The sequence below is a fragment of the Panthera onca genome, chromosome C1 (assembly GCF_046562875.1).
Source record: "Panthera onca isolate mPanOnc1 chromosome C1, mPanOnc1 haplotype 2, whole genome shotgun sequence".
NCBI classification, from domain to species: domain Eukaryota; kingdom Metazoa; phylum Chordata; class Mammalia; order Carnivora; family Felidae; genus Panthera; species Panthera onca.
Window position 1 is genome coordinate 169,540,571 of NC_138346.1, and position 23,562 is coordinate 169,564,132.

The window sequence follows — 23,562 nt, forward strand, 5'->3', positions numbered from 1 at the left end:
AAGGAGGAAATGTTTTGAAACAACAGCAATACCGCATAAGAAGCCAAACTTACCTTTGCTTTCCTCCCAATCAGCTCCTCTTAAGCTACTCTAACTTTTTATACTTTCTTCCCTTCCTTATTTTTCTGAACCCATCAATTTGCTTATATCCAGATTTTTAACAACAGCTCTCATAGCGGTGGGCTTTCAAGTAGCAAGGGAGGAACAAGAACCCTTGTTATGGTTCACTTAGGAATTTGCCTATATTTTTAATTTCTAAAGATCGCTGTTATTTATGTATGGTACTCCATGACTAGATACTAAAATTAGTGAACTTAAGGACAAGCCAAGATATTTTTCATTAGATAAAAATTATGGCTTGCTGATTGTTTTTTCCACTCATAAAATTATTCAATCCTAGTCAGTAAAGCCATTTACCAGCTTTAGTAATGGGTTCTTCATTTATTCCACTTGTTTAAATTTCTTTTATTATCCTGTAAAGCCATTCTAAAGACTTGGGTTTTTTTTAATCTTAAATTAAATTGAACATTTCACTTTTGTACATCAATTTTAAATGATCATAGCATTTTATATTTTGTTTTGGCAATTGTGTAGGTTAGGGTTGTCCAGAGAAACAGAACCAATAGCAGATACATATATATGTAAGAATATAATAATAATACAGTATTAATAAAATATAATATTTAAAATAATATAAAATATAATAAAATAAAATAAAATAAAATAAAATGGTATAGATATAATTCTTAATTAAAATGTATTGATAATGAGATATATATGTGTGTGTATATATATATATATGTATATATATAAATACTTGCATATATAGAGATACATTGATTAGGAAGAATTGGCTCATAAAATTATAGAGGCTAAGTCTCACCATCTACCATCTGCAAGCCTGAGACCCAAGAAAGCCAGCAGTGTGATTCTAGTTCAAGTCCAAAGGCCTGATAATCAGGAGAGCTGATGGTATAAATCCTAGTTCAAGAGCAGGAAAAGAGCAGTGTCCCAATTCAGGCAGGCAAGCAGGGCACCAATCCCCCCTTCCTCCACTTTTGTTCTATTTAGCCCCTCAACAGATTGAATGATGCCCACCCACACTGGGAAGATAGTCTACCTTACTTAGTTTTTACTAAGGTGATTATACTGTGGTGATTTTCTAACTCCATCCTTCCTTCTATTAGTCGGCCTTTTTAAAATTCATGAGTTCATAGTGATAAAGGTTTTTTCCTTGCCTTCCCTCTTTCCATATTCTCACCTCTTCTCAAACATTAGATCTTTGGTTCCTAACAGCAGCAATATATTTTCACATTTGCTCATTCTTATCACATACACAAAATAGTTTCAGAATTCATGCACTCATAGGACTACTAAAAACAAAACTGCAAAGCACTCAAGATTTGTTTGCAATCTTTTGTTGTCTTTAATAAGACAACTAATAATACTGTTGACAGTATATAGTCAAATTACTGTTCCAAAACTACTTGGATTAGTTCTTTAAGTTTTTTTTAATTTTAATTCCAGTATAGTTAACATACAGTGTTTTATTAGTTTCAGGTGTACAATATAGCAATTCAAGAATTCTATACATTACTCAGTGCTCATCATGATAAGTGTACTCTTAATCCCTATCACCTATTTCACCCATCCCCCCACCCACCTCCCCTCTGATAACCATCAATTTGTTCTCTATAGATAAGAGTTTGTTTCTTGGTTTCTCTTTTTTTCCTTTGCTCATTTGTTTTGTTTCTTAAATTCCACATATGAGTGAAATCATACAGTATCTGTCTTTCTCAGACTAACTTATTTTACTTAGCATTATACTCTCTAGCCCCATCCATGTTGTTACAAATGGCAAGATTTCATTCTTTTTTATGGCTAATATTCCACTGTATGTATATGTGTATGTACATCTTTATCCATTCATCAGTCACTGGACACTTGGGCTGCTTCCATAATTTGGCTATTGTAAATAGTGCTATAATAAACATAAAAGTACATGTATCCCTTTGAATTAGTGTTTTTTTATGCGGGGGGGGGGGGTGGGGGGGGTGGGTAAATACCCAGTGGTGCGATTACCAGATACTAGGATAGTTCTATTTTTAACTTTTTGAAGAACTTCCAAAAACACTGTTTTCTACAGTGGCTGCACCAGTGTGCATCCCCACCAGGAGCACACAAAGGTTCCTTTTTCTCCACATTACTTGGATTAGTTGTTTGTTTGAAGAGTTAGTTATTCATTTCAAGTGGTTAGGTTCTCCTGTTTCTGTTTGTACTCAATTTAAATATTCTCATCTTTTTTTATTTAATTTCACTCTTTAACTCTGTAAAACATTAATATGTTCCAAAAGCCAAAACTTTACAAAAAAGTATGTTCAGAGAAGTGTCATTCCCTGCCCCATTCTTTCTACCTACTCCCTGTAGGTAACCAAATTCATTAGTTTCTGGTTTACCTTTGCTATGTTTATTTTTATAAAATTAAGTCCTTTCATTTCTTTTTTCTGATTTCTCATTTCATACAAAGATGGCATACCATGTATACTTGTGTATGCTTTTGGTTTTTCAGTTATGTATTTGTCCTCAGATGACACCCTGTTAATCAACTTAGCAAGTTTAAAACATAAGAACTCTTCCAATAGGAAAATATGGTTCCATGTTCTAGGTTTAAATGTTTTTCCACAGAAAACAAGCCATTAGTGACATGTCAATAAAGCTCATTTATAAACAAACACCTACACATTACTATTTTATGTGAACTTCCATATCCTTTATATGCTGAAAGGAAAATATATTATATAATTCACTGCCATTGGCTTTTTTTCCTCTTGGCAGTTTGCTGCTGCCTACTGTCATTGCTCTGAAAATGCAATAATGGTGACCGTCCTTTTGTAGGGTTTATTTCCATTAAACTTCTTATTTTCAGCCTGTAGATTGACATGCTACTGTGAGAAGTGAAACATAGAGATCATGTGTACCCTTTTCCCCCTTTCCTGACATGATAACATCTTGCAAAACTGTAGGACAGTATTACAACCAGGAAATTGACATTGCCACAATCCACTGATTTTTATTCAGATTTCTCAAGTTTCACATGTACTCTGTGTGTGTGTGTGTGTGTGTGTGTGTGTGTGTGTGTGTGTGTGTTTAGTTCTATGTAACTTTATCACATCTAGTTTCAAGTATCTGCCACCACAGTCAAGATACGGGACATTCCCATCACCACAAAAATCCCTCCTATTGTATAAAGCTTATTTTTAACCACTGGTTTATTCTCTTGTAGACATAAAGGTAATTTTTTAGATTTAAAAAAAAAAATTCAGGGCACCTAGGTGGCTCAGTCAGTTAAGCGTCCAATACTTGATTTCGGCTCAGGTCATGATCTCATGGTTTGTGGGCTCGAGCTCCACATTGTGCTCTGCACTGAGCGTGGAGCCTGCTTGGGACTGTCTCTGTCCTTTCTTTCTCTCTCTCTCTCTCTCTCTCTCTCTCTCTCTGCCCCTCCCTGCTTATGCTGTCTCTCTCTCTCTCTCTTTTTCAAAATAAATAAACATTTTAAAAAATTCCATACTAATTCAAATAAAACCTTTATCATTGTAATGAATTATGCCAGAACTGGGTTTTCTATTTGTATGTTATGTATACAATTAACTATGATAGGTAGCCACTGTTCAGAATTCTATGTCTGAGTTTCTCTTTACTGTGTTTTAAGTATTCAGTCATGCAACAGGAATCTGAGTTATGAATCACTTTCTCCTTAAATCAGGATCTCTAGGGGTGAGTTAGTTGAAAATGCTTGTCAAGGAGGGATGCCTGGATGGTTCAGTTGGTTAAGCATCTGACTCTTGATTTAGGCTCAGGTCATGATTTCATGGTTTGTGGGTTCAAGCCCTGTGTCGGGCTCTGGGCTGACAGTTTGGAGCCTGCTCTAAGGGATTCTCTTTCCCTCTCTCTCAATAAAATAAACTTAAAAAAAAAAAGAAAATGCTTATCAAAAACTTAAAAATGAAAATAAAGTTATGCCTATATTCTGTATATTTATTAAGAGACTTATTTTTCAGCTGTTCAAAATTTTTGACATGAAAGAATGAAAAATTTTCCCCAAAGATCAGTAACAAGATAGCCATGCCCATTTTCACCACTGGTGTTCAACATTTTACTGGCAATTCTAATCAGAGCAATTAGAGGGAAGGAAGAAAAGGAGGGAGGGAATGAAGAAAGAAAGGAAGAAAACAAAGGCATCCATTTGGAAAGGAAGAAATAAAACTATCTCTATTTACAGACAACAATAAAGTACCTAGGAATAAACCTAAGTAAAGTGGTAAAAGATCTATACTCTGAAAACTATACAACACTTATGAAAGAAATTGAAGAGGACACAAAGAAATGGAAAAACATTCCGTGCTCATAGATAGGAAGAACAGACATTGTTAAGATGTCTGTACTACCCAAAGCAATCTACACTTTATACATTTAATGCAATCCCTACCACAATACCAACAGTGGGGCTCCTGGATGGCTCAGTCAGTTAAGAGTCTGACTCTTGATTTTGGTTCAGGTCGTGATCTCATGGTTCATGGGTTCAAGACCCACATCAGGCTCCGTGCAGAGCTGCTTAGAATTCTCTCTCTCTCTCTCTCTCTCTGCCCCTTCCCCTCCCTCCCTCTCTGTCTGTCTCTCTCTCTTTCAAAATAAATAAATAAACTTAAAAAAAAATACCACCAGCATTTTTCAGAGAGCTAGAACAAACAGTCCTAAAATTTATGCAACCACAAAATGTATGGAACCACAAAAGACCCTGAATAGCCAAAGCAATCCTGAAAAAACAAAACTGGAGGCATCGATTCCAGATTTCAAGCTATATTACAAAGCTGTAGTCATCGAGAGAGTACAGTCCTGGCACAAAAATAGACATGTAGATAAATGGAACAAAATAGAAAATCCAGAAATGGACCCACAGCTATATGGTCAACTAATCTTGGACAAAGCAGGGAAGAATATCCAATGGAAAAAGACAGTCTCTTCAACAAATGGTGTTGAGAAAACTGGACGGCGACATGCAGAAGAATGAAACTAGACCACTTTCTTACACCATACATGCAAATAAATTCAAAATGGATGAAAGACCTAAATGTGAGACAGGAAACCATCAAAATCCTAGAGGAGGACACAGGCAGCAACCTCTTTGACGTTGGCCACAGCAACTTCTTACCAGACACATCCCCAAAGGCAAGGGAAATAAAAGCAAACTGTTGGGACTTCATCAAGATAAAAAGCCTCTGCACAGCAAGGAAACAATCAACAAAACTAAAAGGCAGCCTATGGAATAGGAGAAGATATTTGGGAATGACTTAACAGATAGGGGGTTAGTATCAAAAATCTATAAAGAACTTACCAAACTTAACACCAAAAAAACAAATAACCCAGTTGAGAAATGGGCAGAAGGGGCGCTTAAGCATCTAACTCTTGATTTCGGTTCAGGTCGTGATCACACAGTTTGTGGGTTCAAGCCCTGCATCAAAGCCTGCTTGGGATTCTTTCCCTCTCCCTCTCTCTGCCTCTCCCCCACTCGTGCACATGCTCTCTCTCAAAATAAATAAACTTAAAAAAAAATGGGCAGAAGACATGAATAGACACTTTTCCAAAGAAGACATCCAGATGGCTAGCAGACACATGAAAAGATGCCCAACATCACTTATCATCAGGAAAATACAAATCAGAACCATAATGAGATTACCACCTCACACCTGTCAGAATGGCTAAAATTAACAACATAGGAAAAAGTAAGTGTTGGTGAGGATGGAGAGAAAAGGGGAACCCTCTTGTGCTGTTGGTGGGAATGCAAACTGGTGCAGCCACTCTTGAGAGCAATATGGAGGTGCCTCAAGAAACTAAAGCTAGAACTACCCTACAATCCAGCAATTGCACTATTAGGTATTCACCCAAAGGATACAAAAATACAGATTTAAAGAGGAACACGCACCCCAGTGTTTACAGCAGCATTATCAACAATAGCCAAACTATGGGGAGAGCCCAAATATCCATTGACTGAAGAATAGATAAAGAAGATGTGTGTGTGTGTGTGCACACGCATGTGAGTGTGTAATGGAATATCACTTGGCCATCAAAAACACTGTAATCTTGCCATTTGCAATGATGTGGATGGAGCTAGAATATATTATGCTAAGCAAAATAGGTCAATCAAAAAAGACATACGGTGTAATTTCACTCATGTGAAATTTAAGAAAGAAAACAGATGAACATAGCGGAAGGGAAGGAAAAATAAGACAAGAACAGGGAGGCAAACCATAAGAGACTCCTAAATACATAGAACAAACTGAGGGTTGCTGGAGGAAAGGTAGATGGGGGATGGGCTAACTGGGTGATGGGTACGAAAGAGGGCACTTGTGATGAGCACTGTGTGTTGTATATAAGTGATGAATCACTGAATTCTCCTGAAACCAGTACTACACTGCATGTTAACTAAAATTTAGATTTAAAAACTATATGTAAAAAAAAAAAGAAAATCCCAAAGAATGCACATTGACTATGTTCCTTGTTGTTTAACCCTGAATAATTAAATAATTTGTGTTTTGGTTTCCATATCTGTAAAATGGAGATAATATTTACCACAGAGAGTTATTTTAAAGGTTAGAATATAGCTTATAGCTTATAAAGTAACAAGTATAGTGTTTTGACTTTAGAAAGAGCTCAAAAAAATTTAGCAATATATTTCATTATTACAGTCCAGCTGTCATCCAAAATAATCAGTTTAGATAAATAGAATTAATTAGATAAATAGAGGTTCCGTGACCTATTTACCTTTTTCTGTATAAGACATAGAAAGTATTAGGAGGGTAAAGAAAAACCTGAGGATTTTGTCCCTTTTTTTTTTTCCTTTCCTTTTAGAGAGAGGCAGAGTGCAACCAGAGGAAGGGCAGAGAGAGAGGGAGACACAGAATCCAAAGCAGGCTCCAGGCTCTGAGCTGTCAGCACAGAGCCTGACGTAGGGCTCGAACTCACAAGCCATGAGATCACAACCTGAGCCAAAGTCAGATGTTTAACCGATTAAGCCACCCAGGTGCTTGGGATTTTGTCCCTTTAACGTTCACATAACTTGCAGGTTTCTTGAGGTTTTATACAAAAACCGTCTCTTACAGGTAGTGACTTTGATATAAGTTTTTAGTAATGGAATTAATTAAAAGTTCATTTGTAGCCTTTGAGAGTGTCGGTAGAGTAGTAAGGCAGAAATCTGAATATAAGAGTTTAATTTCGGTATTGAAGAGTAGAGACTGTATCAGACCATTATTTTGAGCATTTTTTTGATTTGTGAAAAAAAAGAGTATTTGTTAAATTAAGTAAAAGGAGAGTTAAGCAGCATCAGGGACCCAGCAAATCATATATGTACTTATAATATTGACCATCAATACTGCTGTAAAATTTTTGTAGCGTTCATAGCTTAGTCCAGAAAGTAAACAAATAGGTAGGAAATCCAGGATTGCACATTAGAAGGACATGTGTGTGGCAGAAGGTTAACGGGCTGAGTAATTCACCTTCTTTTTTCTATTTGTAATTATCCCCAGCCTTATTGAAGTATAATTAACAAATAAAATTGTATGTATTTAAAGTGTATAACATGATGATTTGAAGTGTGTGTGTGTGTGTGTGTGTGTGTGTGTGTGTGTGCGTGCGTGCGCATGCGTACCCATTCGAAGAAACTGGTTGCCATCAAGATGGGAGGAGCTGATTTCATTTACGAAGAAGTAAAAGGAGGAGGAGGAGAGGAAAAGAGATTAAAATAAAGAGGGGAGTCACCTAACTGGCTCAGTCAGTGAAGCATGTGATTCTCGATCTCAGGGTCATGAGTTTGAGCCACATATGAGTTTAGCCACATTACCTAAAAATTAAATTAAATTTAAATTAAAAAAAATAAAATAATGGGAATAAAAAAATAAAATAATAGTGTCCACCAGTTTACTTGGTCTTGCAGTGAAGACAAGTTTCCCTCCAAAAGCAGCTTACGCATGTGAAGGATATCTTAAAAAAGTTTCCCCAGATATTTGATACTCAGTTCCTACAGCTCTCCAAGGCTGTCAATAACAGTTTGCTTAGCTGAGCCCCTCAATAATATCTTAACTTGAGAGAGAATTGCTAACAGGTCTTTTTGGGATGCTACATTGCACAACTCCTGGGGGCACCATTCACATCTTACTCTATCTGAACAAAGCTTCTTGGAGTCATTCAAGATGGCAACGCTGCAGGACCCACCCCCACACAATTCCATGAGGGTCAACAGGGAATATCATCAGTTCCTTAAAGTATGGTAAGACAGTGTAGAGAGGCTCCGTCACTTCAGTCCTCCCAGGAAAAGAATGCAAGGTAAAGAACCCTTAGGATTGCTTCTCATAGCGAAGTAACGCATTTGCCTCAGCTATAGCCCCCTGAGGTAGTTGGTGATCGTTGGTATAATGTAGGGGAGTCTGGAGGTTCCCAGCCCTGAATGGGAGTCATTTAAAACCTCTTGCTCCTTCAGACTCTCAGAGCTCAGTGGAAGGGGCTGGAATTCCTTTATGACACTCTCTCTCCAACTGAAGTTCAGGTGGTAAGCAAGCAAGGCCTTAGACAAGTGACTTTTAATTGAAAGTACATAATAATAGGGGCACCTTGGTGGCTCAGTTAAAGTTGAGCATCTGACTCTTAATCTCAGCTCAGGTCATGATCTCACACAGTTCATGGGTTTGAGCCCCAAGTCGGGCTCTGCCTGGATTCTCTCTCCCTCTCTCTCTGCCCCTCCCCTACTGACGTACACATGCTCTCTCATTTTCCTTACCTAAGTTTTAGCTTTTGCATAAATAACTGTCTCTCCATTCCTTGTTTGCATACTTAATTAATCTGTTTTACTTGGTTGAAACATACTGTACCTATTCATCATGTATGAAAATTTAACATATTTGTCTTATTTGTAATAGCACAGAAATGTTAATAGATAACACTGATGTGATTTTGAAAAGCATTTAAATAGAATTTCTAGTTTCTCTCATAAAATCAATAGTATGGATTTGTGGTCTCTGAAACAGTAGTCACTAGCCAGCCACACATGGCTAATGAGCATTTAAAATGTGACTAGTCTGAAATGAGATGTGCTATGAATATAAAGTACATACCGGATTTTGAAAAAAAGCATAATGGAGAGGATGTGGAGAAACAGGAACCCTCTTGCACTGTTGGTGGGAATGCAAATTGGTGCAGCCACTCTGGAAAACAGTGTGGAGGTTCCTCAAAAAATTAAAAATAGACCTACCCTATGACCCAGCAATAGCACTGCTAGGAATTTACCCAAGGGATACGGGAGTGCTGATGCATAGGGGCACTTGTACCCCAATGTTTATAGCAGCACTCTCAACAATAGCCAAATGATGGAAAGAGCCTAAATGTCCATCAACTGATGAATGGATAAAGAAATTGTGGTTTATATACACAATGGAGTACTACGTGGCAATGAGAAAGAATGAAATATGGCCCTTTGTAGCCACGTGGATGGAACTGGAGAGTGTGATGCTAAGTGAAATAAGCCATACAGAGAAAGACAGATACCATATGTTTTCACTCTTATGTGAATCCTGAGAAACTTAACAAAACCCATGGGACAGGGAAAGGAAAAAATAAAAGAGGTTAGAGTGGAAGAGAGCCAAAGCATAAGAGACTCTTAAAACCTGAGAACAAACTGAGGGTTGATGGGGGATGGGAGGGAGGGGAGGGTGGGTGATGGGTATTGAGGAGGGCACCTTTTGGGATGAGCACTGGGTGTTGTATGGAAACCAATTTAACAATAAACTTCATATATTGGAAAAAAAAAGAAAAGCATAAAATATCTCATGAATAATTTTTATTGATTACATGTTGAAATGATAATACTTTGGATATATTGGTTAAATAAAATATATTATTAAAATTAAGTTCACTTATTTCTTTTTACTTCTTTTATTGTGGCTACTAGAAAACTTTAAATTACATATGTGGCTTACATTTTATTTCTATTAGACTGCACTGATATGGATTATTATATGCAGCTATGAGACTATATAAAATTGGAAAAGACACTAAAACTGCAAGAACAAGGGAATGGTTAAATCATCTTTGGTATGTTTACTAGGTACAATATTGTGCAGCCTTTAAATTATAAACATATGGGTGATGTGGCCAAAAACAAATATGTAATATTATATTAAGGGCAGAAAGTATGATATAAAGTTATAGAAATTTAAAAAAAAACAAAAACCTAAGAGAATTTTTCCAGTATGGTAACATGCTAACTAGAGATAGGTTCAGTAGATAGGATTACAAGTGAAGTTTTCTTTGTTTCCAAATTTAATAGAGTGCCTTTGTAATCTTTTTCACACCGAAATATATGAAACCCATAAAACTTCTTTTTCTATTACAAAAATTACTGGGTAACACTGACTCACAGATTTCGATGGTGTATTAGTGTTCACTTTGAGAAGGGAGCAAGCCAACTAACCACATCTTCACATCCTCTCCCACTGCTCAGCGAAAATCCCAAAGATAGGGTGATTGGTCACATACACTGTGTTTGTAAAGGGATGAAAGAATGATGGAGGAACATTTACATCTTCTACCGCTTTTTAAAGAAAAGAATTAGAAAAATGAACCTAAGATCTCTTAAAAAGAATTAAAGCTGTGAAAATGACGTGCTGTGTTTAAATGCTGATCTTGCTAAATATGTATATTTTTTCATTTATAGATTCATGGTGTTGCTGTCTCAAGTTGAAAAATCATCAGAAGAAATCCTGGAAATAATGCAAAATTTAAGTAGTATACAGGTTTGCTTTTTTTTTTTTTTTTCCTTTGAGATGTATAATTTTTCATATATCTCCTACCCCATTTGAAAAAAGAAGATAGGAAAGAAGCCCTAAATTGGAGAATCCAATCCAGGAAAGAACTTACAGGGAATATGTCTAGTTACTTTTTATGTAGGAATTTCTTTTCTTATATGAACATTAATTAACCATAATATTTTAGTAAGATCTGGCTTTTTCACATTTAAAAGTAAATTTGTGGATCTTGTTTAGTGTTTTTAATAAATTATTTTTATTCAGGCATTTTAAAGCTTGTAGTAGTTGACCTACCAGAAAAAAAGTTAAACTTCCTACCACAGAATTCAAGTTTTTCAGATGAAAGAAACAGTAAACTGTATTTTTACTAGACTTGTCAGCAATGTTGTATTTCTAGAGAACTTAACTCATTTAAGATGTCTTTCTTTTAGGCTTTGGAGGGCAGTAGAGAGCTTGGAAAGCTCGTTGGTATCTCCCGTATGTCATGTTTCTTCTTACAAAAAGAAATGCAGAAAACGAAAGAACTAAGTAAGAAAAATTCATGAGTTTTCAATGGCATCTCCATTCCTTATTTGCAAACTTATATATGTATTCTAATATTCTCAATTTTAGAGATAAGCCTAATAGTTTTTCCCATATTTAAATCCGATAGACTTTTTTATCTATGGCACTACTGGACATGTATTGAAAATATTATTTAGAAAATCAGAAGCCATATATCTTTTACCACGATATGTTATTTCAGGGATTCTTGCTGAATATGAAGGGAAAGAATATGCCTTTGCAAATGAATATCAGGCTTTTTAAAAATTTGGTGCTCATTATTTAAGGAAGATATAATAAGGTATTGCATTTTGTACTTGAAATCTATGTGTATTACTTACAATTATTTTTTTTCATTAAGTTATTCTAAGATGAGAAATTATTTGCATTCCACGTTAGTTCTTAACATGGGATTTTTTTTTTTTTTTTTTTTTTTTTTTTTTTTTTTTTTTTAGTGACAAAAGTAACAAAACAAAAACTCTTTGAAAAGAAGAGTTCAGGACCTCCCAACAAAGGTAAAGAGTTGTGTTTTAATTTATAAAAAAAAGATCCTTTCATCTCATTTCACCATTTAAAACCAATCATCATGAGCCCTTTTTTAGTGTGATCTTCTAAAAAATCATGAATCCCATTTGAAAAACCTTATACTGGATTTGGCAGACTATGATAACTTCCCTGATGATTAAACTTTTAAAATATCTTTTGAAATACAATTTTCAGTTTAAGATTTAAATTTGGTCTTTTTATTAAAAGTTCTTGAGAATACGGACAAATAGGGGCAACAATGCATTAATATATAACAATTTTTGGTGTTGAATTAGGATTATACATTGCATAAAAAGTTACTCGGTAACCAGTGTTCTGAAAACTTTCAGAGCATTAATGATGTTTGATCTACTGTGAACCCATATGCCTCTGAGCATTTCACAGTATGGGAAACGAAATTAGCAGGTTTTCCCATAACACATGCATATCCATACCTCAGTAAGCAAAATGATCGTGGACTATAAAATATTAAAACCTTTAGACCAACTTAAGAAGGATCATTTTAATATTACTGACCTCAATGCCATTTTGCAATCCCTGCAAACATATGAGGCATAACTGAAACCACTTCAGCCAATCTAGTATATGAGACTATATTTAGGATTATTTAGGATCTTTAACAAGTCTGTGGTGAGACTGCCGCGGGAAGTGTTGGGATTCCCTGCTGCTTACTTCCGAGGCCACCTGGGTAATTAATACAGGGCAAGCGCCCTGGCAGTACTCCTCCAGAACTCATGTGGGAAGAGAGCTGAGCAGGCTTCCTGAGCCTTTCAGTTGAGCAGCTAACTTCCGCCGTGATCGCAAGAATTTAAGAACATGAAAGCAGCTCTTAGAAAAGACTTGAGGTCTCTTCCCTCCTATACTGTGAAACTTGATTATAATGTGTAACTGGGTTTCAGTGGTTTTAGTCTCCTTTAACATGAGAAATTTTAGAGGATCATAATGGGAAATTGTAATGATTATTATTTCCCATCTAGAGGAAATCTCTCTTCTTTATATTCTGTGCCAGTGGTATGAATATTTTTTTTTAATCTGTAATTTTCTAGAATTGACTACAATTAGGCTTTACATAGTTGGCTTTCACCAAGTTTTGAGAAATGAGGAAGGGAAAGTTGTAGAATAAATAAGTGAATCATTTTAATAATGGGAAAAAAAATTTCCAAAAGTATTTTTTCCCTCCCTGAACATTTATTAAGACATTTATTAAGACATGTGGTAAAAAGTTGTCTCCTTTCAGTTATCTAGTATATACCAATTCTTTGTGTATATACATGACCAGGCTTAAAACTATTTTCTAGTATTTTAGGCATTAAAACTGATTTGCCCTTTACCAGACCTTCCCTAAGGGCCAAGTGTTTGTTCATGTATAAAGGAGATCCTGTGGCTAAATCATGTTTTAAAATTTCTAATAAGAATTGAATATTTGTTGTGGAGTAAATGAAAACTGAATTTAGATACATAAAATATGTAGTAGCTATGTATATAGATATATATTTTATATCTATATATATCACAATATATGTCATCTTCTGTTTCTGTTTCTTGGCAAGAGCTGCTTTAGCTCTTATATTTCCTGAGTTTATTCAAATCTTCGTTAGCATTTTAACTAATTTTTTAAAAGTATTGTTGTCTGAAAAATCTTTTGAAGGTTACTTTTTTTATAATATGAGTTTGAGTATTTTTACTGAGTGTTTTTCTTTCTCTCTCTGGTTCGTAATATATTTTTTTTTTATTTTGGTGGTTTTATTTTGTTTTTGATTAAAGATGATACACACCAACACATGCATATATATACATATATATATATATATATATATATGTATATATGTGTATAACTTTTTTGCTGAGTTAATTTTTAACCCCTTTTATTTACACATTCATTTTACAAGGACTTTGCTAGTGCTTTGGCATGTGAAACTAATTTGCTTTGTATATACATTCCTTATTTAGGGATCAAGCCTTCAGCTTTTTATAGAAATTTCTAATGTACTCCTTTCTTTTACTATGCTATTATCTAGAATTGTTTAAATTTTAAAATGTTTTGGGAATATTCATAATATTAGAAATTATATAATATAAAAACAACTCCCATAATATGTATGGGATTTGTTTTATTAGGTACTGAATGAAAATAAGAACAGGGGCGTCTGGGTGGCTCAGTTAGTTAAGTGTCTGACTTTGGCTCAGGTCATGATCTCACATTTCATGGGTTCGAGCCCTGCATCAGGCTCTGTACTGACAGCTCAGAGCCTGGAACCTGCTTCGGATTCTGTCTTCCTCTCTCTCTGCCCCTCCCCTACTTACTCTCTGTCTCTCTCTGTTTCTCAAAAATAAACATTGAAAAAAAAATTTTTTTAAGAAAAAAATTACTTGTTTTACTATCAAAAGAATGTCCTTCAGATTCTCATAAAATTTTCCTAGGATAGTTAAAATAGACAATATCAGGAAAATTCCAGCATTTATGCTATTGTTGCCCCTTCAGCTTGGTCCTTTAGTTCTATTTATTTTTCCATGTCAGGAAAAATAGCTTGTTTGGCATCCGTTGCAGTCTTTATGACAGGCAGAGCAGTATAATTGTAAAAATAACATGCTTAGTGATTTAAATAAATAGACATCTGACACACATTCTTAAGGCTTTATGTAACATTCAGGGAAAATTAAAACATACACAATAACATTAAAAGGTACACTGAGATTTTCATAGTTTTGAAAAGAACTGGACGTTGCAAATCAGGGAATGCTTTGATAGAGTATATGAATAAAAGAGGATCTCTCTTGCTAAGTACCATTTTCTTAAACAAAGGAAAGCTTTCTTTCTTTTTTCAGTTACTTAGGAAGTAAGCCTAACCTCACTTTCCTAAATAATATTGGCTTTATGACTCTTAGAAAAATAATGAGATGAAAGGTCCTTTTTCTGTTAGATTTGGATGTGAATTTTCATAATTATTCTTAATTTGTTATGCTGAAGATTTAAAACATGACCATTCAGTGAGTTGATACAGATGGAATGTCACATTATCATCACATGGTAAGGCATGAAATTTATTTACTTTATATAATCAACCTCTACTTAAAACAACTTAATACAGATATTCCCAAGTCAATAGATGGCATTATATAGTACTTAGTATTTTCATTTTTTCTGCAGATATTAGAAAATACCATCATTGTTTGTCTATGACCAGTACTTCCAGTAAACAAAATGTTTTTGAAAAGAATGTAAGCAAATTGTAGAGCCATTGCCAAGATATGAAATCTAGACACTTAGCTTTAGTCCAAAACATATTTTATCTGTTTTGAGAATAATTGTGTAGGTTGCAGTATGCATATTTGAAATGAAATGTAACCATCTGAACTTTACATTGTTCAAAAAAGTTGATTGTCTCAGCTGTTTGTAATACAAAATATTTCAGAATTTCTAGCTGTGGCCTTCAAAAGAAAAGCACAAACTATGTTTCTGTTTTCTTTAGCTAACTTACTGTCTTACATTGTAAAATTCATCTGGGTTATAGGATTTTAAAGTTTTCAGATTCTTGGACTAGAGGACAAATTTTAAACTCTTTCTGTTCTAAGACTATAAAGTAGTTTGATACTGCCTTTTCATTCCAACCATCCACTGAAGTATTTTTTAACTTAAAATTATGTTGTTCTTTCCTCCACTCAGTCTTGAAAAAGCATTTATCATGTCGGCCAAGTGATTTCACTCCCTAGAAGACTACTACCCTTTTAGTTTTTCATACCTTAACATTAAACAATATCTTTTTTCAGACAAATACTTCAGTTTTAAAAGCACTGGAGTCTGAAGTTTAGACATGATGAGCTTTAGAAGAAACAACAAAAATTCCTTCCTATGTCTTAACGTTCTTGGTTTATCTGGAGATAAAAAATGGAGGTATTAGTTTTGGTGACACAGATATACATTAATGTACAACTGTGGTCCTCAGCTCTGTATCAGGATTCAGTTTTCATGTATGTTGTACATGGTTCATAGTTTTCCTATTAATAATGTTAATGCTCTTATTTTACACTGTTCATCACTGTTTTGGGGATACATTTTGACTGCTTACTTGAGATTTGTCTAGGATTTAAGGAAAAACAAACTGATTTATTGCTTTTCAAAGCCTTTTAAATAATTTTTTCCATGATTTAAATTTTTGTATACTTCTCTAGAAGTATGATCACTTTTATATTTTAAATAATCCGTAAAAAAAAATTAAACCATAGATTTGAACTCACTTAATAGCAATTATGTGCTTAAGAGGTGTAAATAACTTGTATCAGACGTTACGAATATCCAGGTGCTCCGTATGTGCTGATGACAACAAAATTGAAACGAAAGACAGTAATAATTCTGACTGGTTTTCTCTGCAGAAGATATTGATTATTTGTGTGTGGTGAGAGATTTGGAAAATTCAATTAAAGGAGTTGTGCAAAGGTTTCATAAATTTTCCTTCTACAGCATGTACACAGACATTGTTGCGTATTAAATCAATGCAGCACTTCACAATATATTTTCTTTGAAACATAAAAATAAATAACATTTAAACAGTTCTGCTTACTACAGAAACAAATTTTATTTTCTGTGAAGCATTTAGTCATGTGCTATCACTGACTCATACACATTTGCCAGCTGTAACAAATTTTATAGACATTTTCTCCAGAGACATATCTCACATACTATGAATTTTTAAATGAGCAAATGGTGAAGAAGGGATGTCAGCAATATAAAAATTGATCAGTTAAAAGATAAAAGCATAAGTAAAGAGATTTGTATGGTAGTCTTAATAGGTTTTATTAAATAAAAATACTATAAAAAGACAGTAATGAACAGACTGAAGACTAACCGTTTTTGAGGTGGAGAAAAATTATTCTGGCACATTTAGTAGAAATTGGTTTTATGTCACCTGACAGGTGAACATTTTTTCCCCCATTTTAACTCTTAGAGTAGTCAGGAAAGCTCCTCAAAAAAGAGTTAGATAAATTCTCTAAGTGGTTTATGTATTTTAAGCACATATGGAGAATAATAAAGTAGATATTTATAGTGTTATATAACTAATTAAGTAGTTAAAGCAAGATTTCTGTGAAAAGTAAGTATTAGGTGATTTTTCCTCTAGCTCAGACCTCATATAGGAGGAAAGAAGTCATTTTAATTCATACTGTTCACACCTTATGCTTCAGCCCTCTGGAATCTCTCAGAACTCCAGGCCTTTCCTGCTCCTTTCTCTACCTAGATTGCTCTTTCTTCCTTCTCTGTCTAGCGAACTCCTGCTCATTCTTTAAGGTCAGCCTCAGATGTCACATCCTCTGTGACTCTCCCCAGCTCACCTAGGTAAAACAAAATTGCTTCCTCTTCTAGGCTTCTACAACACTTGTCTGAATGTTTATAAATGTATAGCGTTGTAGTGTCGCAGTATATTGTAATTGTCTGGTTACAGGGCTCCTTCCGGGCTCCTCCTTGGCAAACAAACAAAAGTCATATCTCTATATTGTAGCCTCAGAGCCTCGTATAGAACCTGGATAGAAGATCCACAGTGCATGTTCAATGAATGAATAAAAACAAATGCCATTCTAAGAATTTCTTAAAGGAATGTAAATATTTTCAAATACTTAGAAATTGCTATCTCCTTACGTGCCTCATCCATTTCATACTTTTTGAATGCCTCTTGTGAGCCAGGCACTGTTCTAGCATTGGTGATATACTAAGGAACCAGACAGACCTGGTCCTGCCCTCAGGATTATAGAATCTGTCACAGAAGATAAGTAATTATAATAAAGGATAAGCATGTATTATAATAATAAGTTTTTTGGCACTTTCTTTTTTTTTTTTTCAATATATGAAATTTATTGTCCAATTGGTTTCCATACAACACCCAGTGCTCATCCCAAAAGGTGCCCTCCTCAATACCCATCACCCACCCTCCCCTCCCTCCCACCCCCCATCAGCCCTCAGTTTGTTCTCAGTTTTTAAGAGTCTCTTATGCTTTGGCTCTCTCCCACTCAGCACTTTCTATCCTAAATTCTTAAATATATGTTTCAGAATTAGGCAAATCAGTAAGATGTTGAAATGAGAATTTATAGCGCCAAAGCTATTTATAATGTAAAATAAAACTTCATGTTTAGACTCTTTAATTTCATTCTATTCAGCATTTATTCTGCATCATATACTGTGACAACTTACTTTAAGCTGTTTTTTGAAAAAAACACTTTTCTTTCTTACAGAATTATATCATCTTGACAGCTATGAATTCCTTAAAGGCATTTTAAACTGAGGTAGGGTCTCACCTTTCTTTTCTTTTTTTTTTTTTTTAAATGTTTATTCAATTTTGAGAGAGAGAGAGAGAGAGAGAGAGCGCGCGAGCATGAGCAGGGGAGGGGCACAGAAAGTGGGAAACAGAGGATCTGAAGCCGGCTCTGCACTGACGGCAGAGAGCCTGACAGGGGACTCAAACTCACAAACTGTGAGATCATGACCTGAGCTGAAGTCAGATGCCTAACCAACAGAGCCACCCAGGCACCCCAGGGTTTCACCTTTCTAATTAAGGTTAGCCTTGTTAAATTTCATTGATTTGTTCATGTGGAAACATTTTATTTACATTATCAAATTTGGTACTATCTATAAAGAAAATAGGAACATGAACTTTGGAGCTGTTGTTGAAATTATAATCTAATTTTATAAATAAGAGGACAGTCTGACAAGATGTATGAGTTAGAGACTGATTAAAAAGAACACCATCAGCTAGGCTGATCAGCTAGCACATATTTTTAGGTGAGTGTAAAGGGGGCTCTTAATTTAGCACCTTTAGTATAAATAACTAATTAGATACTGACAGGTGGGTTATAGTTTCTGTAGGACACATGTGACTGAACAAGATATAACAAGTCTTTGAATTTGGAAATGTGCTAAATTAAGTAAATAATTATATATTAATTAGTTGTATCTTTCCTTCACAACAGTTCCCTATGGATTCAGCAATATAAGTAAAAATGATAGATTTATAACTAGCTTATTATAACATATTAGCTAGAAGCAGTATGAGTCATAATGTGATATTAGTGTCTAATGTACCTATAACTGAAGGCTCGCATGAAGAGCTAGCCTATCTCAGACTTAGTGGCATCAATATTAATTAAGATTCTTAGAAGCTAACCAGATGTTGCCTGCTATCTCTTAGGAAAAAAGTTAATGCAAAATGAATTCTATACTGACAATCCATTTCTTTGGAAATGGTATTTAAAATTATTAGTATTAGCTTCCTAACAAACTAGCTGTTTTAAAAATATTTGCAAAGCATCTTATACACAAAATTGTGTCAATTTCATTCATTAGAATGTTTATTCTGTTGTACACTACAAATAATAGTTTATAATAATAGCTAACACTAATTGAGTACTGTCAATGTGCCAGACTTTATATATATTCCATTTAACCTTTTCAACAACTTACATGATATATAGTTATATCTTTATTTTATAGGTGAGGAAATAGAGGCACAAAGAGGTTGTCCTGGGGCACCTGGGTGGCTCATTTGGTTAAGTGTCCGACTTCAGGTCAGGTCATGATCTCGCAGTTTGTGAGTTCAAGCCCCATGTCGGGTTCTGTGCTGACAGCTCAGAGCCTGGAGCCTGCTTCGGATTGTGTCTCCCTCTCTCTCTGCCCCTCCCCCGCTCACGCTCTATCTCTCTCTCTCAGAAATAAATCAACATTTAAAAAAATGTAAATACCTTGTCCCAGAATTACCTAAGAGGCAAAGCCAGGATACTAACCTGAGTAGTCTGGTGCTAGAGACGGTGCTTTGCTCACTCACAATAGTGATCTGTGATTTTCAGGTTTCTCTATTGGTCAAAGGTTTTAGATCCCATTAAACAGGAAGGATATAATATATATACATATACACACATAGGACTAAACATTTTATACAATTTCTGGTTCATGGAAATCCAACAGAAACTATTAGAAGACAGTCATACATCTGGCAGAGAACATATGCATTTATTAGTACATGACAGTCTCATCCATGAACTTCAGGTAATTAAGGCGTGCTGGGAATAGCTTTGTGTTGCTGGATTCTAGTAAAGATCATCACATGTTTTTCTTTTTTTAATGTTTGTTTTGAGAGACTGGGAGCAGGGGAAGGGCAGCGAGAGAGGGAGAGAGAAGGAGAGAGAGGGGGAGAGAGAGAGAGACGAAGAGGGAAAGGGAGAGGGAGGGAGGGAGGGAGGGAGGGAGGGAGGGAGGGAGAGAGAGAGAGAGAGAGAGAGAGAGAGAGAGAGAGAATCCCAAGCAGGCTCCATGCTATCAGTATAGAGCCCAACATGGGGCTCAATCCCACCAACCATGAAATCACGACCTGAGCCAAAATCAAGAGTCAGACACTTAACTGGCTGAGCCACCCAGGTGTCCCAAGATCATCACACATTAGGCATGTTCTTCTGAGTCTTTAACTTGAGTAGTACTTTCAAAAGACTTGAAAGAATGAAAGTTGACCTACCACTCAACTTCCTTTTCAGTGGGAAGCAGTGGAGGGAAAAGACAAAGAAATGAAACTGGACTTCACCTTTGAGGCATTTCCCTGGGTTCTTTTGACTGTGTTTTGGGCAGTTTCTTCGTGATCTCACCCATTCCTTGGCTTTAGTTCTCACCTTAGTGTAGTACTGTATATGGTTTCCGAATCAATTTGTGACCTCCTGAGCTGTAAACCCACAAGCTCAGCTGCCATATATTGTCCCCCAGGTGCGCTGATTTTTATTATTCCCCCCCCCCCAAATTCTTCCTCATTCTGTTTTTTCTAGGGATTACACTCATCCAGTGATAAGACTCAAAACCTCAAATTTCTGTCCCTTTTTGTGGCCCCATACCCAACTGCTGCCAGGTTAGATCACTTCCGAAAATGTTTACCTCTCCTTTCCATGACCCCTGCACTAGTTTATTCCTTCATTACCTCTCATCCATATTATCCTCCCTATGGTAACCTGCCTCTCTGCCCCTTGCTCCCTTTCCCCTACAGCCTGTTCTGCTACTGGACAAATTATGCTTAAGAAGGTATCACTCTACCACGTTCACAGTAAAATCAAATTTATACTGACATTCAGAACTCTCCCTCATGTGACCACAGCTTTCCTTGTCCTTGTGCCTCAGTCCAGATTATGCACCATTCTTCAGGCACATTCCTCAGAGAGAATCTTTCTCATTCCCTTATCTTTGTTCCTGTCTCCTTTGCTTGACATACGTTTTTCCCATCATTGTCAAAAACTTACCCGTATTTCAAAACCTTCTTATAACTCGCCTTACATTAGGCTTCCTCAGGTCTCTCTTCCATGTTCTCTCATTTTGGCCTGTGCCCTAGAAACCTCTGACAGTCACAGTACTCCTGATACCGTTGTGGCCAGCTTCCCTGTCTGCACATCAGCTCCTGCCCTTTCACACTTCAGTGATTATTCCTCCTGACCTCTATTATTTACTGGGGGAAATAACCCATACAGATTCACTCCCAGAGCCTTTAACGAACAAAGCCTTTATAAAATCATGTTAGAATAAGAGATACTGTGAGTAAGAGAGGCAGCAACCTATGGGTCACAGATGTACAAAGACCAGCAAAGGGATGGTAGAAGCATGGTGTGGGTTAAATAGTAATAGGTGATACTGCAGGAGATATTGGGATACTTCATCTAGAAACAATTGGATAAATCATTTGGTTAACAAAAGTATATGGCTTAGTATAAACAAAGCACTTGCATAATGCCAACCTTTTAAAACCTAGTAGTCAAGCTAAAGATACAAGATTAATATTATACACATAAAATGATAATAATATAAAGCAAACTATAATAAGCAGTACAAATTCAAACCTCTCTCCCCTCTTCTTTCCAGGATTCTGACCAATAGCAAGTACAAAAAGGGACTAGGAGTCCAATGAGGATCCAAGTATCAACTTAATTAGTTGGAGGAATTGATAACCTCCAACGTGGCAGATCCTCTGGCAGAAACTTGGGGTAACTAATATAGATTGTGCCTAAGGCAGAAATGGAACCTCCTGTCTCCCACACTGAGTCTAAATCTTGAACCCTGTGAATCTAAACCTTGAACCTGAGGAGAAAGCCGGAACTTTGAAATAGACCTGCCTATGCTTGATTGCAGATGAGATAGATAAAATGGGCTGGTCTCTTTACAACATGAAATTAGGAAGCACAAAGATGCATTGGACTTGAGAGTAGACAGTGAAAGGGAAACTAATGGGAAAGAGTGTTGTGTAAAAAAAGTGACATATAATATTACTGGCAAAATGTGGACCAATGTTCTGGACTTTGGCCAGTCAAGTTTGTCACTCTTCCATGGAGTAAAGAGAGCAGAATAATTGACAGTTCCTTCCTCTTCAGACCTCCTAAGAACCAAATGAAGAATAAGCAATAGTATAGGAATATACAACAGACATACATCACCTCAGGATGGAGTGATTAGGTCGTTATTTAAGAGTTCATTCTTTGAAAATCAATTCTAGTTATTTCACTCTACATTATGTCTGACAGAGGACCTTCCAGACCCTAGTAATGGAAACTTTGTACTTTACTAAGAAGCTTGAATTTGAAAAACGGGTAATTTTGATGGGCTGTATAAACATACGAGGCAGAGAGAACAACATGAACAAAAAGGCAGAAAAGCAGAACGATTGAACAGTAGGTTCAACCACTTCATTGACAGTTATGATCACTAGGCTTAATAAGTTCAGACTTTCTTCATTAGGCAGAAGTGGACCAGTGAAGATTATTGTTTAGGGAAGTAACAATCCAAAATATATTTTAGAGAGAATATAGTTGTTATACGAAGGATGAATTCTGTCAAAATACTGCTCATGAACTGCGTCACTATGTCTCACTTGTATTTCATTTGTGTTCTGAGATATTCATCTCCAGAGCCAGTGTGGCAGTGTAGAGATAATACACATGCTATGCTCCCTTCTAGCCGTCATGATCAATCGATGAAACTTCTCTGCATGGTCTGGCATTATAACAGAGGACAGGATTTGGATTACACATCCCGCACCAGCTCTGCTACCTACTTAGCTCTGTGGCCTTAAGTAAGGCACTTGGTTTCCCTAAATCTTAATTATAAAATGGGACTGATAAGATTTACCTTGTGAGATTGTACAGAATAAGCTTAACTAGCATCTCCCCCATAGTAACTATTTAATGATAGTCTTCCTTTCCTGAATGGTATTGTCATTAGTTCTGATAACTATGTATCAATAACCTACAGGGATATTAAGTCAATACTAGAGTGCTTAAAATCTTCTATAGGAATTCAGACCAGACGCAAGTTGGCAAGAGTTGGTTGTTAAGTTGGCAACCTACCTTCTTCTAGGACAAGAATATATGTGGACTCCCATGAATAGGAAAATATAGGGGACTACCATGCATTACTTCTTCATGGCTGCCGGTGTAAGCATGAATGGGGTATTTCAGGAATCAAAGGTCCACATGCCCTATGGGAAATGTGTCATCACTTGCCAATAGCTGCTCTTGTCAAAGACGTCCTCTCACACAAAGGTCCTAAGCCAAATGGCAAGAACTTCTGCCACCACTAGGAGTCCCCAGAGGGACACTCGCTGAATAGGAATGTCAGTAA

At 35.9% G+C, this 23,562-nt stretch overlaps 1 protein-coding gene across 1 annotated transcript in view; it reads left to right on the forward strand.

Moving 5' to 3' along the window:
- ITGB3BP (integrin subunit beta 3 binding protein) overlaps nt 1–23,562 on the forward strand; it is a 71,223-nt gene that overhangs the window by 44,200 nt on the left and 3,461 nt on the right. Inside the window, exons 6-10 of the mRNA XM_078450574.2 lie at nt 10,763–10,841; nt 11,285–11,381; nt 11,852–11,911; nt 18,162–18,212; nt 18,897–18,916. Of these exons, the coding sequence (XP_078306700.1) occupies nt 10,763–10,841; nt 11,285–11,381; nt 11,852–11,911; nt 18,162–18,211 (286 nt within the window). The 3' untranslated portion in view covers nt 18,212; nt 18,897–18,916. The remainder of the gene's footprint in view (nt 1–10,762; nt 10,842–11,284; nt 11,382–11,851; nt 11,912–18,161; nt 18,213–18,896; nt 18,917–23,562) is intronic.